The sequence below is a fragment of the Corvus moneduloides genome, chromosome 1 (assembly GCF_009650955.1).
Source record: "Corvus moneduloides isolate bCorMon1 chromosome 1, bCorMon1.pri, whole genome shotgun sequence".
Lineage (NCBI taxonomy): Eukaryota > Metazoa > Chordata > Aves > Passeriformes > Corvidae > Corvus > Corvus moneduloides.
In genome coordinates, this window is record NC_045476.1 from 30,174,553 (window position 1) to 30,193,605 (window position 19,053).

The 19,053-nt window shown below is 43.1% G+C and overlaps 1 protein-coding gene and 1 long non-coding RNA gene across 3 annotated transcripts in view; both read right to left on the reverse strand.

The window, feature by feature from the left end:
• Window positions 1-2,521: 2,521 nt before the first annotated feature.
• Window positions 2,522-4,779, reverse strand: LOC116441764. Its single transcript, XR_004239235.1, has 2 exons — window positions 4,697-4,779; window positions 2,522-2,977 (listed from the first exon to the last, which is right to left on the reverse strand). It is a non-coding gene; the product is annotated as an uncharacterized LOC116441764 (long non-coding RNA).
• A 1,834-nt stretch (window positions 4,780-6,613) lies between these two features.
• Window positions 6,614-19,053, reverse strand: part of EGFR (epidermal growth factor receptor) — a 49,012-nt gene continuing 36,572 nt past the window's right edge. Inside the window, exons 22-27 of one of the 2 annotated variants that reach the window (XM_032104044.1) lie at window positions 18,524-18,670; window positions 16,046-16,143; window positions 15,348-15,515; window positions 15,211-15,258; window positions 15,005-15,107; window positions 6,614-13,979 (exon numbers count right to left, since the gene is read on the reverse strand). In XM_032104044.1, coding sequence (XP_031959935.1) covers window positions 13,603-13,979; window positions 15,005-15,107; window positions 15,211-15,258; window positions 15,348-15,515; window positions 16,046-16,143; window positions 18,524-18,670 — 941 coding nt within the window. In that variant the 3' untranslated portion in view covers window positions 6,614-13,602. Of the gene's footprint in view, window positions 13,980-15,004; window positions 15,111-15,210; window positions 15,259-15,347; window positions 15,516-16,045; window positions 16,144-18,523; window positions 18,671-19,053 lie in introns of both variants that reach the window. The other variant, XM_032104036.1, reaches the window with a different exon arrangement.

Below are 19,053 nucleotides of genomic sequence, written 5' to 3' on the forward strand. Positions count from 1 at the left end.
ATGGGTCATACAGACTAGTTTACAATCTAAAGGAAAGAAATAAAAAAAACCAGTAGCGCGCTTCCCGGTAGTGGCCAACCCTTATACCTTATTGAGCAGATTAGGCCCCGAAAATCAGTATTATAGTGTGATTGATCTTAAAAATGCATTTTGGGCATGCCCCCTAGACGAGAAAAGTAGAGACTATTTTGCCTTTGAGTGGGAAGACCCAGTAACACATAGGAGACAGCAATTAAGATGGACAGTGCTCCCCCAGGGATTTACAGAGTCTCCGAACTTATTTGGACAAGCCATAGAGCAAATCCTGCAAGAATATCAGACTGGAGAAGGAGTGGTCCTCATTCAGTATGTAGATGACCTTTTAATTGCAGGAGGAGCAGAGGACAAAGTACGAGCAGAAAGCATCAGACTATTGAATTTTCTCAGTGTTAAAGGACTAAAAGTATCTAAGTGTCTTGGTTTTGAAAGACAGGTGTCTGCTAAGGAAGGCAGAGGCCCCCCTTGAAGTGGCAGATATAACCCCTTTTCCCTCCAAGTTATTATATTTTGAAATCAAGGGCCTTTAGGCAAAGATGTGGGAAATAGGAATAACAGTTCTTTATTCTCTCTATATATATATGTATATAACCAGTCAAACAAAACAACAACAATGGCAGTAACAGCAAACAGAAGCACAAACCCAGTCCCAGCCTTCTCGGCTGTCGGGCCCTTTCCCCTCAGGTGCAGTTCCGCTCGCAGCCGGCAGGGGCGCTGGCGGCTCCCGGTGAGCAGGGCAGGTGCGATGGTTCCCCCGCGGCTGCAGGGGGCGCTCCGGAGCGAGCTCGGGGAGCACGCGGCACCAGTGGCCTGGGATCCCGGGAAGGGATGGAACAAAGGCTTCACAAACCCCTGGGCAGCTGATCCCGGACTCTCGGGAACAGCAGGCTGGAATGGCAGGCTGGAACGGCAGGCTGGAGCAGCAGGCTGGAACGGCAGGCTAGAACGGCAGGCTGGAGCGGCAGGCTGGAGCGGCAGGGATGAACGCAAATCCCGGGTGGCAGACGAGATGTATCCAGATGGGAAAAACCCACGGAGGCCCAGGCAGGCAGGGCGAGCAGGGCTACAGCGTAGCGAAAGCTCGAAGCAGCAGCGGAGCAGGGCAGCCACAGTTCGGTCTCCAGCAGGGCAGGGAAAGCGGCTTTTGGGGTCCCGGCGTTGTTTCCAGCAGGAAGAAAGAACGGCCAAAAAGAAAGAAGCAGCAGCTCCTTTCTCTGCAGCTTCTCTCTCCGGACGCTCAGAGCGAACTGACCCCACACCCAGGTGTAGACAAAGGAGTAGCCAGGCCCGCCCCACTCCCCTTTTTGTTTTTCTTAAGTACAGCTATTTGTCCCCTAGCAACATGCATATGGGAGAAAATTCCTTTAACAGGAAAAAACTAAGACTAAACTAAAACCCCAACACTAAGGCAAAATTACAATTTGTGGAAGAGGAAGTGAGATATTTAGGCCATTATCTAAGTAAAGGAAAAAAGAAAATAGACCCTGAAAGAGTGAAAGGGATTCTATCCATACCACCCCCTAAGAACAAAAGACAAGTGAGGCAGTTACTGGGTCTGGTGGGGTATTGTAGACAGTGGATTGAGAACTATAGTAACAAGGTTAAGTTCTTATATAATAAGTTAAGCCAAGAGGGTTTAATAAAGTAGAGCGAGGAGGATAACCAACATCTAGGAGTATTGCAGCATAATCTAGTCAATGCCCCTGTCCTGAGCCTACCAGATTTAAAAAGACCTTTCTATCTATTTATAAATGCTGACAATGGAACGGCCCATGGAGTACTAACCCAAGAATGGGCTGGAAGAAAGAAACCTGTGGAGTACTTATCAAAATTGTTAGATCCTGTCAGTAAAGGGTGGCCCACCTGCCTGCAGGCAATAGTAGCTTGTGCTCTCCTGGTAGAGGAGGCTAACAAGATTACCCTCAATGGAGAACTAAGGGTATTATCCCCTCATAATATTAGAGAAATTCTACAACAAAAAGCAGACAAATGGATAACTGATGCCAGACTCTTGAAGTATGAGGGGATCCTATTAGACTCCCCGAAATTAACCCTGGAGGTAACAACGCTACAAAATCCTGCTCAGTTTTTGTATGGGGAGCCTGATGAAGCTAAATTGGCCCATGATTGCCTGTTAACCATAGAAGAGCAAACTAAAATAAGACCAGATCTTGAAGAGGAAAAATTAGAAAAAAGAGATAGATTGTTTGTAGATGGATCATCTCGAGTAATCGATAGAAAAAGAGTATCCAGTTATGCAATAATGGGAGAGGAAGAGTTTAAATTGATAGAATCAAGACCATTGAATAGATCCTGGTCCGCACAAGCCTGTGAGCTTTATGCCGTGTTACGAGCACTGCAATTATTAAAGAATAAGTTAAGAACAATATACACTGATTCTAAGTATGCCTATAGGGTTGTGCACACGTTTGGGAAAAAAATAAGGTGTAGAGACCCCAAGTGTCAATGTTATATGTTTGTATGCTACATCTGTAAAGTATGCGGGGACAAGTGGTGGAGTCACTGTAGGCGAGGGATTCCCCCTAGAGGGGTTTGTATTCCTTGCTGGACGCTCCAGCAGAACCTAACTGATTGGATCTTAAAGTATAGGGTGGCGCATGACAGATTAATAAAAGAATCTGAAGAATGGTGGAAAATCTTTGCATACGGAATTGAGCCAAAATATTATTGCTATCATCCTAATGAGCCAATCCCCTTTATAATTGAAATTATTCATTGCACCTGTCGTACCCACCTGAAAGGAATCCGGTGTGATACACCTCAGGTTAAGAACTGTAACTGGGACTCCTATGTTAAGAGGCAAAAAGAGCAACAGAGCTGCCCCCAGGGGTCTCCTGAAGAATACTCTTGCTGCCGAGAAGATGGTACCCCGCGTGGCTCGAAGCAACCGAGTCGACGAACGAGGCAGAAGAGTAGAAAGCTGTGGAGGAAAAAACCCCCAGAATGGGATAATAAAACTATGCTCATAAAAATGCCTCAGAAGTAAGATTAAGAGCAAGGATCCCTGGAGGGAGGGCAGGTTGCAATGTGTAAATTGGAGGAATCCTCGAACATACTTTTGTACTCCCCATGCCTTTAGTGATGCTCGTTGCTTGACCCGGCATATTACCCTTCTTGTGCTTACATTGTATTTAAATGAAGCTAGCGCAACAGAATCCCTATCAGACCAACCATTTAAATGGTCATTAATATGGTGGGAAGATCAGAAGGTTATACAAACAGTAACTACGCCAAGCAACCCAAGCTTTAGTTGTCAACTCTGTGATCTTATACAGGTAGAACCATGCCTGAACAAAAAAAGATTTTATTTCTGCCCAGCATCTAACCCAGAGAAAACCTATTGTAACTGGCCTGGATACTACTACTGTGCATACTGGAGCTGTAAAACAGTCGCCTTTGAGTTTTCCCCTGGAGGAGGACAAGACAAATATATCAAGGTCGAGTGGAGGCCCAGCGGGTGTCAGCCCCCAGAGGACCATTGATTTTGTTAGTGCTTGGACTCACCTTTAGACCATGTATATTTAATAAACTAATTTCTATAGTAAGAAGCCGCTTAAAAGCAGCACACCTTATGCTTGTCAGAGCTAAGTATGAACAAATACTTGAAAAAGAAAACTTAGAAACATTAGAACTGGCTAAACAAGAATTACAAAGATTCAGTGAACAAAAACGAATAAAGAAGAGAAATGGGGGATTGTGAAGGATACAGAATGTTTTGTTCACTAAATATCAAGTAGCAGGAAACCAGCTGCCTAGATCTAGATAAGAGCCAGAGACAAATATGTGCTTGCCTAATCCCTATCTGTACTTGCTTAATCAGCTTTTAGTTCCAGGACCTTGAGCATAATGACCATATAAGGAGGGGTCAACCAAAAGACACCGGAGGATGACTACTAGCCTTCATCCTGCGACCACCAGGAGGAAAAAAAAGACCCCCTAGCAACAAGTCACACATGCGCAGAATACCATAGAAGAGACACTTCAACGGGAAAAGAGACTGTATAAGAAGGAACTGGAACTGGCGGAAGGCGCGGCAGTTGGTGGAGCGGAGACTCCCCTGCCGCCCAGCGCTGTATTTGCCTTTGCCTTGCTTGCTTATTAATTAATAAAATTTTGTGATTGGCAAAATGGAGTTCCTGGATTTGTCACATATTTATCACAATCCCATATGTAGGTTGGATTAAATGTACCATGAATCTGTACTCCAAATGGACTGGAAAATAAATCGCCTATGCAAGCTCATTTTTTCGGCTCTATTTGCTGAAATAGGGAGACCTATTTTAAAGCTATGTGTGCTCTGGACAGAGTTTCTTCCTTCCAAGAGAGGGCACCATCAGCTTTCCTTCTGCTGCTCTTTGAAGTAGGGGTAATAGGAATAGTCTCACTCAGGCCTTGCAAGCTTGGGTTCCTTTTGGATATCTCAGATAGCTGCAGATGTGTTCTACGAGTGCCCCATAGGATGTCTGGCCACAGGGGCAAGGGCTGTGCCTGAAGGATCCCACCACTGTGCTGTGCCAGAGCTGCATTCCCATGACATTTATGCCTAGCCTCCTAGCCTGGCTTGGTTTGACCTAGCATGGACCTAGCTGGTCTCCATGGACAGCGGTAGAAGTTGTACATTGCTGTATTTCTTACTCACGATCAGTAAATTCACGGAGATCCTCAGCTTGTGATGATTTAACAGGCTCCAAGAGCTAGATGGGAATCTATACAACCAGCTGTGACCCTTACCGGCTGTACTTTGGCTTGCTAAATCAGTGCCAGGACAAACACTGCTAAATAAAAGCTGTCTGTGAGATGAGGATATCCATCTCTTGTATCATCATCGCTCCTATCTGAGAGGGACACCGTCCAGTGAAGTCTAGTGCAATCCAGAAGTCTGTGCCCTTTCAAAAAAGAAAAGGAAAAGAACGTGCAAACATACAATACATACATACAATACAAGATAAAGATGACAAACACTTACTGCACTATTTCATAAAGATGACAAACACTTACTGCACTATTTCTGAGCTAGTTCAGTTTCACAGGGCTGAAACTCACTGAAGGCAGCAGTCTCTAAGGTTAACATACACATTAAATAACATTCCTTCTGCTGTCTTCAGAAAGAAAACACGTTTTCAAGTAAAAGGCTTTCTGCAACAAGAGCTCTGGTGTTGAACTTCACACAGATGGTGCTTATTAGAGAGATTTCCATTTCCAAAAAACAATTTAAAGCACCACCTGATCTGCAATTCCAGCTCCTCTCTCTAATAAACAGCAGCGATAATTCACATTGTGGGATTGGGAACTAACTTCCTCCATATATATTCACAGATGGGCTCCGAGCAGGCCACCTCATGAAGTGGGGAGCCGGATCAGCCACCACTAAGCACCCTGAGCAGGACATGTCTCTCTGTGCCTGCCATGCCAGTGGACCCTTCCTGGGCATCTGCCGTGGGTCTGATGCAGGTCTGACATAAGAACTGAGCCCATCTCTGACAGCAAACATAATGCCACTTTAAGGAAGCTGAGTCACCTTCACTGCTCTTCCTACCACCCACCTTTGGCAATTGCAAGGCCCCTCTTTCTTGCCAGATGCATGCCTGGTACAAACACCTCTTATCAAAGGCTGCTGCAGAAGTGCTGCCGCAGTCAGCAGCCTTAGGACAGGAACAAACAAGGCCATTTGTGACCAGTTACTGCTGAAATGTGACTGTCTCAAAGAGTGATGGTGAAGCCCTTTCATGTTCATTGCTGTAGGAGGCACGTGGGTCTGTCCCAGGTGCCATGGTAGGTGGTCCAGCTGTGGCTGTGGGCCTCCTCAGAGCACATTAGCTCTTTTATTGGCTGTCTTGTACATTTCTGATGTGTTCTGATGTAATTATTGGGCATTCAGATAGTTCCCCGAAGGCTGGCTTTGTTGTTCTCCTGGGTCGAGGTCAGGAGTGCCAAAGGGTAAGGCTTTGCTAAGGCTTGCTTAGTGCTGCTGTTGATAATGATGGAGCCTGTGGAAGAGACTTGTATTCCTCTCCTATCTTTTAACGGCAATTTTCTATATCTTATCTTCATCTGCCATATCCTGTGCAGGCAGATAGGGAAGTTAAACTGCAGCTGTGCTTCTTTGGCTGTCTTCTATTCTTGCACCCTCTGTCACTTTTCTGTTTATTTGAAGTTGACTGCACTGAACTCTGTGGAATTTCTGAATACTCATCCTTCCCAAACACCCACGCTTTTCTATACTTACATCATTCTTCATTTTAAGTTCCTCTCTTTTGGTGCTTTGAAAGTGGGATTTAGCAAGTCAGTGTCCTCACCTCTCTGGGGTAAGTACAGAGGCAATGCTCTGCTTCTGTCAGATACAGACAACACCAGTTTCCTGTCTGATAAGGACTTTTAAATCTACAAGTTGCTTTATGATCTTCACAGAGGAGGTGCATAGATGTACAATGTATATTTCAATTTCCTTCTTGATACTAATTATTCTTCCTCATAGCAATACTAACTTATCTAGAATCTTCTCAAGCCAGATGAACTCTAAAAGGGGGGGGGGGAAGGAAATAATGTGCCAAAAGAGCAAATATTTAATTACTTTTATTAAAATAAAAATATCATGCATTAATACGCATTAGACATTTCTGAGAACCAGTAATATGAAGATTAAGACTACGTAATTTCTGCATAAAATAGGTTGAGCTGGTAAAACATGCAGCCTATGTACTGGAAGGGACTGGATGGAAAGATGAAAATGAGAAAGGTGCTGTTATGGCTTTTTTTTTTCTGTGTACAAAGTTCATCTATAAAGACAAAAATTATTTCATTTACTAATTGTGATACCAGGGACCTATCCAGGCTGAATGCATACTGACAGTTCCAGCTCCTCTCTTCTTTACTATCTTGCCAATGCAGTGTATATTGCTCTGTTACGTTGAGGATCCTGCAATTCCTTTAATCTTTGTCTGTTACATGTTCCACCAGTTGGATAATTAAACACTGATACTCAGGGTACACTAGGGCTTCATTTGACTGTCTTTGCTAACAGAATTTCTCTTCCTGCCTAGTATAGTACAACAATTTAAGTGACCAGTGTGACTCTGGTTGAGACTTCATTTTGCCTTAGCTATGTACTTTGGAAATGGCCAACACTACGGCTTCATATGGATCAGCTTTTGAGGGATTGCCTTCACTCTGCTTCTGCTCTTGTCATGGAAGTGGAGTGGGAACCTGACATGTAAAAGAGCAGCTTTTTTTAGGGCCCTGATAAGCAGCACCTGGGCTTTCATATTGCACTTCCATTGGTCACAAGTGTTGCCTGTATTATTGCTCACATTATGAAACTCCAGCACTGTGCACACAGAGAGCCAAAGAGTCTTGAAGAGAGGAAAGACTGCTGTTACTAGCTTCACTAAGCTCTGGATAAATCCCCAAGGTGACAAATTTTCCCAGAAAAAAAATCTAAGTCCATCAAAAAAGAACCCTTATTGTGAGTTCTTCTCTGGCTACAAGCTACAAGCTAGCCACTGCTTTTTGTTCCCCCCAAATACAACAGTATATCACAATAGAAGTCCTCCAAAAATTAAAAACAATTAAAAAGAATAATATACACCTCATTTTTTCATCGCTCATATACAAACAATCTTTGATCAACAGTATAAATCATTAAACCATATAAAAGTCAATAGTTTCTTATTTTACAAATAGTGCTTTCATAGTTGAGTAACTTTACAATGCTGTAAGGGTACCATCTGTATCTATGGATATATTGCTTGACAGTTTATTAAAACCAAGTCATTATACCTTATACTCGGTTGATTGCATCAATACAAAGCAGCCTAATATGGGCAATGGATCCATAGGATCTCTGATTATTGTGAGGGATTTTCAAAAATCACTCAACATTAGCCTTGTTTTATACTCTCAGTGTAATCAATTTAAACATCCCATTAATTTCAAGGAGAACACTATTAGGAATGTAGGATTAAAAAAGCAACGTAGGTATGTGAGCCAAGCCTCCTACCACTGTAGACAACTAGTTTGATTATTTCCTTTAATAAAATATGAGGATAACATTGATGGTGGTTGCAAATGCACACTCTCCAGCTAGCTTGTGAGAGGTAAGGAGAAGACTCTGGATAAATTCCAGCTTGACTGAAAATAATGTACTGCATTGTCTGTGTAGGAACAACACCTTCTGCCAGTCCAGTTGTTAATGGCATTCTTGATTTTTGGTTTTCACCTTATTAATCAGAAAAACCCATTACTTCAATGTGAGAGATACAAAGAGACCACAGGACCTGTGCTGCTGTGCATCCAGACAGCCCCATCTGCACCATGTTAGAAGATGACAGCAAAGCTGATGAAGCACCAGCCCCAAACCTTGGCTGAAGGCATTTTGCCTGCTGACTTCAGCAATGCAATAAGTGGCATGTCTTTTGCCAGGCAGGTCTCCAGTTATCAACTCTTTCCCTTGGGAAACCCATTTTTGGATGCTGTTGAGGCCTTAGCTTGACCACTAGCTGTTGTACAGCCTACTATGACTGCACTTTTCTCTCCCTGGATAAAAAGAAGGGGTTGCACCAACCCACAGTTCTCAGTCCACATGGTCATGGTAATAGAGGCAGTGATCTGCCTAACACCAGACATCAAACGCAGGCAGGATGCAGGGCAGAAAGCAAAGCATATCATGGAAGCTCTGTGATTTCATCTCCCCTGCATAATTAAAGTAATACATAACCAAGTGTTACTGTTTTAAAGTCTCACTGACTGCCTACACACTTCCTCACACAAGAAAGCTATTTCATCATTTCTCATCTTCACATCATCGTATTTTTTCATGATACTGAGCCAAAATATCATGTATTTGCTTCTTTTTTTCTTGGCTGTGTCTCTGTTTAGATATTGCATTAAGTGCAATATGGAGTAGCGGTTGTAGGTTTGGCCCTGAAGTGATACATGGTCCCAATATCCAGCTTGGTTTTCTACAGACAGGCTTCACACTCCTGCCAAGCTCACTGGAGGCCTGACCCAGCCTAAATGAAGGGTGAAGCTCTGTAGCTCTTCCCTATAAAAAGAAGCTGTGGAAGTGGTGATCAATACCCTATTCCTTTAAAGCAAGAAAACAAGACATTACATCTTTGGTCCTAATGCAGCCCATTTGACAAGCTACTTGAAGGTGTCACGTTTTTCTTTTGTATAAACTTTTTTTTCTATTATTTTCTTTATTATTTTAAAAAGGCTCCTTGAAAGTTGTATGTCAGAACAAAGAGGGAACACTTATAAAAAGAATGATAGAAAATGGGATCCCATTATAAAAATTTGAACCAGTGGTGATAAAACATTACAAAGCACTCTTGCTAAGTGTTATACACAGAGTTTGACATTTCACAAGTATAGAGTTTCCACCAAGGAGGAGGACACAGGTATATTTTCATACTTTGTCCTGATTCAGGTGTTTTCTCATAAAGAAACTCTGGGGGAAACAATGGCCATAGTACCGTAACTGCTCATTCGAGAGGCAGTGGTCATACTAACAGATGTTGAATCCTGAATGTGAAAAATGAGTGCTCGTCTGGAAACGCAAAGTTTCTCCTTGGCACCCTGAAGCACCCACAGACAGACCAAGACTACCCCAGACACCTTGTGATGGGACTTCTTTAAGCTGTTTGGGGTCCTGTGACATTGTTGTAACCCTAACTATGTCCCTCAGGGAAGAGATACCCCTCATAGTATGAATGCCATGTACCTTGGTTTTGCACAAGCAATCTCTGCAACCCCCTTCACATGACGCTGGGATCAGGGACAGGAAGGAGCACCTGTACCTGCAGGCCTCAGTGATGTCCCTGTGCAAACTCAGCAGCTGTCTTGGGTACGGGTTGGTCAGCTGTAGCCCTTCCCTGGCATTACTCCCCCTATACAAGCCCCTTCCTTTCAAACAAGCCAGAGGACCACATTTTCTAATGCTAGGGTGGGCTTCAAGTCTCAGTGAGGTTGGTGGGATGGGGCATCACCCCGAGGCATTCCAGAAACCACCATCTAGTTCCAACTGCTCCCTCTAAAAAAACTTACTTCAATGTTGACTGTCAGTTGGGAACAAAAGGAAGCCCCTGGCCTCTGGATGAATTTACTTGACAAAATCAATTGCAACATGAAGAAAATTTTGCAGGTCAACTTCTTTGCAGCAAAAGAAAACAACCCAAGGCCCAAAATGAAATCAAGTGTGTTGACACTGTACACAATCACTGGAAAACATCAAAGTAAGATGAAGACTCTTAACTTACATTTTCATACACTTAGAAGTTATTAAAGGTCCTAAATTATTATTGCAAAAGGAGTTCTGTAATAACAACTGCTTTATGAGATATGCTAAGGACTAACTTGTGAGTATTTTATTTTGTCTTCCATAAGAAATACAGTAAAAAGGGAAATTCTATTTTTCTCAAGTGGTAAGACTCCACTAGCTTTTATAAGAGGCTGTGGAATGCTACATTTCCCTATTTAGCTGTGTTTTTAAAATCAGCCTTTTCTACCCATACCTCCAGTTGACCTTTCAAGTTATTTTTGGATGTTGATTTATGCTGCCTAACTATATTCTCCTGTATGAGCACCTATGATCTGCTGGGGCCTCCTTGCTGCTAAATGTGCAGTGAGCTGCAGTGGGAAAACCAGGACATTTCTGCTGCTTACTGTTTTTTTTAATCCTGGTGGAAATTATTTGGTATATTGCTACTGTCTGTTACCCTGTGAGCATCACTGTGCACAGCACCTGTGCTTCCAGCCACAGCCGGTCGCTGCACAGTCCCATCCACTCCCAGTGCCCATGTATCTGCCCCTGCAGGAACTACCCAGTTTTTATTTTTTGCTGGCTTTTGAATCATTACTGAGCTGCCAATGTACAAATCATGGCTTACAGGATGCCTGTTTACCAGAAATACTTCACAATATATAGTTGATCCTGACAATCTGGAATCTACATTTGTATCAACAGTTTGTGATCCTACGTCCTCTTTCCTACATTTTTCATCAAAAACATCACGTTCAAAGGGAGATGTTCTTTCTAACTTACATTGCTTAATTTTTAGATGAATCTCCTTGTTTCTAGCAATGAATTGCTACTGAATCCCTCCTGAATTAAAAGGGCATGTGTTAACCTCTATTCATGCTACATAATGTTGGTGATACACATTGCTATTTCTCAGTGGCTTTCTTGTTTTAGCTAACAGATCAAACAGATTAAAATCAATAAGTGCCTTTGTGCAATAGTGTTTGAAAGATTCTGTGGGAGAATATGCACTCTGTGATTTTCTAGTGTTTGGCTTGGAGACAGATTCAGCAAATTGAAAAATTATCTGTGAATTCTGTTAAGATCTTTTTTTAGTTTTATGTACATTTCTGCCAGGGTGGTGGGTGGGGAAAAGCAGTGCTGCCTGTGCGCACATGTTGCACACTTGTGAGAGCAACACAACAAATCTGCTCCCAGGAATGCAAGGAGAAATCTGCCGCTAATTGGACGTGGGAACTGAATTTTGGTTACTGTTTTAAATACAAGCCACTGAGAATCCAAGTCAAACATTGCATCTTCCACTGGGTCATGGTGAGACACATCTACCAAACAGAACAATCTCTGGATTCTGACCCAACATGCCACTCCACTCTGTACTGTGGTGAGACTCATGAGCTGTACACATACAAACTGCTAATGCATGTTGCTAAAAAAAGGGGCTCATTTCACATGACTGGAGGGCTCTTTTCCTCAGTATATCTGTAAAAACAGTGCTCTAAGGATTTGCTGCTTGATCCTGGACTTCAGATGCAATACTTAAACTGAAACACATAATGATGTAATCAGAACATGGCAGTGGCATAAATTTGACTGTTTCTTGCTACTTAATATAGACTACAGATCCTCTCCAAGTCAGCTGCTTATGCTACCCTCAAGCAAGTTGCCACCATTCAAATAGTTAAAGGCCTTTGTCCCCAAATAAGAATTTGCTTTCTGATCTAGTGGTTTGATTAAAATAGCACTGCCAAGCTGTTGGTGGGATGCATCTAAAGGACTGACTAAATTCACACTTTAGGCACTTTACTCCTCCTATATTCATAAGAAATGTTAGTGATGGAATAATTTTATGGGTCACTGGAAAGAGTAGCTGCTTTTGCTGCTGTGACTGACTTACAATATCAAGCTAAAACCTCAGCCTCACCTTGCCTGCCTATACCACACTAATAACCAGAAGATGATGCTGTGCATTTCAAAGAAGCAGTAGCCAACCCTGTGCTTCAGAAGAGGGAGATAATATTTTCCATCACTCCAGATTATTCTTTCTTTCCTTAATTCATTCTCACTGCTCCTTCTGCATTGCCAGGATAGTAACCCCAAAGGGACATGTAACCAACTTCAGTATCTGCTCCAGAGTGGGACAGCAATTGGCAGTATTCTACTTTGAAGTGAGTGAAATGTACTACTTAGATACCCCTTTTCTTTGTCAAATGTATAAAGGAAAATGATTTCTGCTCTGAGCCCCTTCGAGAAGGAAAATAAACCTGCTCACCTAGAGCTACCTGTGTTTCTTTCCTTAGTCAAGTTTAATTTAGTACAGTTCTTCCAGTCTGTCTCGTGAGTGCTCCAATTTGCCACTATTTGCATTTCCTTGACATTTAATTGAAGTCTGTTAAACGTTATCTGACACTTCATTTTTCAGATACGGCAACATCTTTAACAGTTTTGTTGAAGAAGAAAGGCATTTTGACAACCTGACAGCTGCATAAGGGATCAGAACAAAAAAAAGTCTTGGGTTTGACCATCAGAAAACAGACTAGTGAGCACTTTATAATCATGTATAAGTGACTTGGAGGTGTGTTCCTCTTGTTAGTTTGTAGATGTAGTGGTCAGCAGGTGATGCATTGTGCCATTTCGCTCCTTGTGCTAGTTCTCCCCAGGCCAATCCACTCCATACTGCCCTGGGCAGAATCACCCATACGTCCCTCAGATGCACTTCTCACCTTTGGGCCAAAAGGCACTATATGGAGCCAATTTGTAAAAATCTGGTGGTTTGGAATAACAGTTTCAGTTCCAGAAGATTTGGAACATAATTTTTTTTCCTGCTGGTGATCTGAGCAACACTTAGCAGACGAGCAGTACAAGCATCTGATCTTGTAAAAGATCCAAAAATTCTGTTAGAAACATTTATAAAAATACAGAATGTAGAAAGGAATTTGACTGTACAATGTGTACAGCTCTCAAGTTCATCCCAGAGTGGCTTTTTACCATGCTACCATTTGAAAATGAAAGGAATGCATCCGTATTTCTTCAGTCCAAGAAGATCCTGCTCCATCCCAACATGCCTCCAAGCGCAGGTTAGGGGTCTCAGCTACTACATGGAAATGGGCAAGGAAAGACCCAAACTACCATCAGACAGGCTTTGCAGTTTAAAAGCCCCATGCTGAAAAGGAGAGGTGTGCTTTTTGATGCATTGTGGTTGCCATTTGCTCTGAGCCAGAGTCCGCTCTTGCAGCAGCCAACAGTTCACTTATCCAGCTTGCCTCGCTGCAAGAAGGAATTCTCTATGGTCATGCTGAGGCTTCAATGTATTCGCTTTTTGGTGCTGCTACCCTCAAGTACTCTGGGTTTTCTGCTGTGGGAACTTTCAAGAGACCGTTAGGTTTGGTTTCCTTCGGTAAGAAGTCCTGCTGGTAGTCAGGATTGTCCAGATTTATTTGGTGGTTGCCTGCCTGGATCCAGTAGGGAGAGCTCTCAAAGACTGTCTTGGCCAGTGGAGACTGGTTGGTGTTGAGATACTCGGGGTTGTCCACAGCTGTGCTGTGTGAATTCTGGTAGCTGGAGTCTGTGGGGATCTTTGAGTTTGCTGTGAGAGAGAAGTTGTTGTAGATTGGATTCTGGACTGCTGAGGCAGATGCTTTCTTGGGCACCAACTGGTTTACATATTCTAGAATAAAAAGAAAATAAGAATGAGAAGGAATGAAAAGGAAGATATAAAATTATTGCAGCCATTTGTGTCCCTTGACATTTCGTTTCAACCCAGCTGCCACTTGCTCTTCGCACACGGCACATCTCTGAACTTCCCAGAGTGGAAAAGAGCCACAGGCAGGAAATGACACTCTGTGGCACCGAACATGCTGCCCTGAGGTTCACCGTCAAGAATTTTGTTTGCTAACCAGCAGAAAGATGGCTTGGACCACGAGACAGGGAGATAGCTACTGCTGATTTTAGCGGTGTGTGGGTGGCTGTGTCCCAGATAGTGTTCTGAAACGGCAGTTTGGGAGGTTAGCTGCCAGAAGCTGTTTCCCTGGAAAAAATGTTTAGAGATGAGGAAAATGCCTAGAAAATACAGGACTGGCAGTAACAGTGACTCCACATTTCACGTCAGTGCTATTCCTTGCAGGGCCTTTCACCCTTTTTAGCTATGGCATATTCTTGGAACGGTTGGTTGGGACTTTTTAAGGACACAAAGCATCATCACTGCATTATCCAGCCCCACCTCCCTCAGTGCTCACTGGCTCTCTCTCTACACTAGATCTCCTACACTGTCCACGTGCAACCATGAACTGCCTTCTGTGGGTCAACTTCTGAAAGCAATGAAACAGCCACAAAGCTTTTTATATTGCTGAAATGGTAAAAGGAATGAAACGATATTTTTAGAGGATATTTTCTCAAGTAGAAAGCTTTAAACACATAACCACACATGCAAACTCCCTGCCTAGATGACACACATGGCTAACATAAGGAACTCGGCTCATGAGGGAACTGAAATGAGAAATGGTCAGAAGCAGACAGGTAAAGGCTAGGAAAACTGTATGTGCACACTTTTCCACTCCTATTTACTGAGAAAAAAGGGTAGAAAGCATTTGAATTGGTTCCTTTCTACAGAAAAGGAAGGAAAATGATTATATTTGCAACCAAATGGCTTGTGAATGAGTGGCCATGGGATAGAAACACAGGAGAGGTACTCACCTGGGGCTGGTAGGAAGCTGTCGTCTATGCTGTCCTCCAAGAAAGCGCCTGTTGGGTCTGAGCTATACCTCTGGACAAAGCTGTCTTCCCGCACAGGGTGCCCCTGCTAGGATGGAAGTAGAGAAAAACAGTATTAAAGGGACTGATTTGTAGAAGCTGTTCCACATAGGATGACTTACTCGTTTATTAAAGGTCATTCTACTTACCCCATTCCTGTCAATGCAGGTTGTAGTAGAGTTGTTGCTGGTAGCGCTCTTAGAGAGAAAGAAAATACAGACATCATGAGAAAGCAGTTCACTCTTAAAATGGCTTGTCATGTTTCCACAGTGGAAAAATTTCATACCAATGAACTCAAGAGAGGAGTGCGAGATGTTGAAGGGCTGTTGAAAAAGCCCTGGTGTGGCACGAGGTACTCATCTGCATCCACTATATCTTCCATGTCCTCCTCCTCCATCAGGGTGCGATAAAACTTGGAGTCCGTAGGGCTGGGCAGGTGCATCCTATCATCTCCCTGTTAAAAAAGTCAGCATTAGACAGGACTTGCAGACTCCTTTCAAGCCCTCATTCTCCCCTAATCTCTGAGACAAAGTAATTTAACAAGAGGCACAAGATGCAAAATCTTGGTTCACAGATTCTGATTTGGAAGGGACACACAAAGGCCATCAAGTGCAGTGCTCAAGTAAATGGCCCATACAGAGATCTGTGTGTTTAACCAAATTTACCTAGAGTTTAGGGGAACTTGGGCCTGCAGTCTCAGTCCATGCTGCTGTAAAGTAACTCCATTTTGAAGAGGAACAAACTCTGTTCTCCTCTCATGACTACATTATGGACTGTTCCTGGTCCTAGACTGGGACCAGTGCTAAGAAAATAGTGACCAGTCTTGACATTTTGTTTGTGTTTCTAGCTGAATGTGTTAAAACCTGGAAAGCAACAACAAATCTGGCCTTCAGTTATCCATATGATATGTTTTCATATGCCTTACTAGTTACTTTGGGCCTCAGATGAAATGCCCACCAGACATCTTCCCACTGCAGTTAGTACCTGTATAACGAGATAGCGTGGAGGGTCACGGGCCATTTTTGAGAATTCAGCTATCAGCTCACGAAACTTGGGACGGCTGTCTGCATCGATCATCCAGCCTGCAGGAAAAGCAATGCACAAACAAAACTGTTTTGGTGATCAAACACAGAGTCTAAAATAAAATATAACAGCAAAAAGAGCAGTGCCATGCGTGGAACAAAGAAAGGAGCTACCCCTATGGGACCACCATAAACAGTTCATTCACCAGCCATGGGTGTGAATTTCAGCATTTAAAATGCAGATCTTGGCAGTTTTGGGAAGAAGGAAATAAAACCCCATGTTGGAAAACCTTCAGGCTGAGTCTGTCTCCTCTCCTATCTCCATGGGGGCAGGCAGGTCCCACTTGAGGGAGAATTCAAATTAGTCTGCTTTGAAAAAAGCTCTTGAAGGACAGGAAGCAAACTGACACCAGTGGGTGCCTGCAGAGGTACCATGATTTGACCATTGGATAGTCCCCAGACTGCTTAATGAAGTCCTGGGAAGCCTACAGCAGAAGCCTCCCTCCGTACCAGATATCTTCTAAAATTCGAAACATCCTCACTGGAGACATTTTGGAAGATTACTGCAACCAAGCTGTATTTAATTAGTAAACAGATTTTAACAAAAGTAAGTCCTCAGAGCTTAGTGTGGATCAATGCTAGAAGAGATTTCAAATATAGATACTGGAGGTTTTACATGTGATATTAGTTAGGAAACCCACATTTTCTGTAACCAACTCACAGATGAGCTGATCTAGAGACTCTTGTGTTTAAAATTAAAAATAATAAAGGTCAAGCTTAGTGTGTCTAGAGGAACTCAGAAGAAACAGCCTATCTGTACTAATGGAGAAATGCAGTGGTAATATGTAATCTGAAATCTGCATTAAACACAGGCATTCGCATTAGACAAAATCTCAGAATTTCCAGTGACTTTTTACTATGCTAGAATATGATTCCCTGCTAATTCAAAAGGAAATGCTTCTTGCTTTTAGACAAAATGGAGCTTTTAATGTTCTTGCAGGTGTAGCATCTACTGTTTCTGACTTTACCTCTGAGATGCCTGTATTTAAAAACTGTTTTTTAAATTAAAAAATTAGTAATTATTGTGCAATAACTTTGAATATTTCAGTTTATACTTTCTGATTATAAAAGAAGTGACTGGGAATCCTGAATTCCTTTAGACAAAATGGCACAGCTTTAATAGGGTCTGCACTGTAGCCTGCAAACATGAGGTCACCAGAGCAGCGAAAGATGTGCAACTGAGTCCTGTGCCAGAAGGAAGGCTCGGCCCCCAGCTCCTCACACTCTTGCACTTAAATTCAGTGTAATGGCATGAAAGGGATGGGGACACTCCACTGGCTGAGTTTTAAAATCAACAGGTGCTTGATTAGGTGACTGCTAAATGCCTCCTTTCTACATCTGGACTGACCCTAAGGAAAGACAGGGGCTGATGTGTCAGTAGGGTTCAGAATCTCTGAGGAGGAGTTTCTAGGACATTGCTTTGGCATCTGGGCACCTCCCAGGCTAGGTGCACACTTCTGGATGCAGTTCCTGCTTGCCCTGCTGAGCACAGGATCAGGCTCACCTTATGTGGTGCTTGTCCCACCACAGCAATATGTGGGTGCTCTAGGATTCCCCAAAATTGCTGCACTATGGAGTGTTCATGGTAGCCTGGCTCCTGTTTCAGGAACAGGTACATGTTGCTCTAGTGAGACGGTCTTAAATGCCACCTAGTGGGCTGCTTATCACATCCTCACAGCAGTGAGCAGGGATGTGGCAGTCATGGCCTAGAGATGTGTGTGAAGCCAGGTAGTAATCAGACATTTAGTAGCTGATATAGATGGAAAGGGGGTTTGAAGTTCAGAAGCCCTTTGGTGTGCCCTAAAATGGCCAGAAAGTGCTTCAGAAACCCTCTGCTCTTGAGCTACTTTACTGCAACAGCTGCATGCCAAAAAGGGACCAGCCAAAAGTGAGGAAGAAATTGGAAAAGGAACTGTGAATCCTTATGTGTATCTGACATTACCATGGTGCCTGCACTCCCGACACTCCTTTAGTAATAATCCACATGTCTGATTGCAGTGGGAGGCATATTACTGAACTAACGGGGAGCTTGGAGGAGAAGGCAGTGTTCATTTTATTTCCTAGACACACAAAACCAGAATATCAGGCAAAGTGGTTGGTGTCATGCTAATTTATACTGCCTGACCATATCAGTTTAAAATAATTAACAATATCAGTCAGTGGTGTGAGTGCTGAAAAACACATTAGCTGGTTGAATGAGTGACTCATGAAACTACATCCCGTGCTCCTAGGTAAAGCTCAAGGTGTCGGAACACACTCTGGTGTCATCACTCTTTCACACAACCCTAGTTCTGTCCCACTACCAGGAACACAGCATAAAATGCAACTGAGTTACTTATTCAACTTAGATGAGCAGCCACAACCCCAAGTGTAAACTCACATTTGACCATGATCATGTACACGTCAATGGTACAGATGGGGGGCTGCGGCAAACGCTCGCCCTTCTCCAGGACAGAGGAGATCTCACTGGCAGGGATCCCTTCATATGGCTTGGACCCAAATGTCATCAGCTCCCAAACTGTCACACCTGCAGGGGGGGAAGAGAAGATCATGAGAGACTGCCAGGAGCTGGACTGCTTGGCCTGCGTGTGGAGAGGTGGCGAGCAGAGAGGGGTCCCCTGGAAGCAAGTCCCCAGTTTTGCCAGAACTCCAACAAGAGAAAGCATTTTCTGGCATGATTTTATAGAGAGATTAATATAACAGTTTGAAATTATCCTGCTTCCCTTTAAGGTTTTGCTTTGTTCCTTTTTTTTTTTTTTTAAATCTCAGCTAATATATTAGTGTTGAACATTCCACAAACTTCCCAGCCCCACAGAAAGAGAATGCAGGTCTCCCAACTCCAACACAGCAAGTGGTTTTAAAAATGGAAGTTGTCTCTTTGTTTGAAAACAAACTCTCTGGAGATGAGCA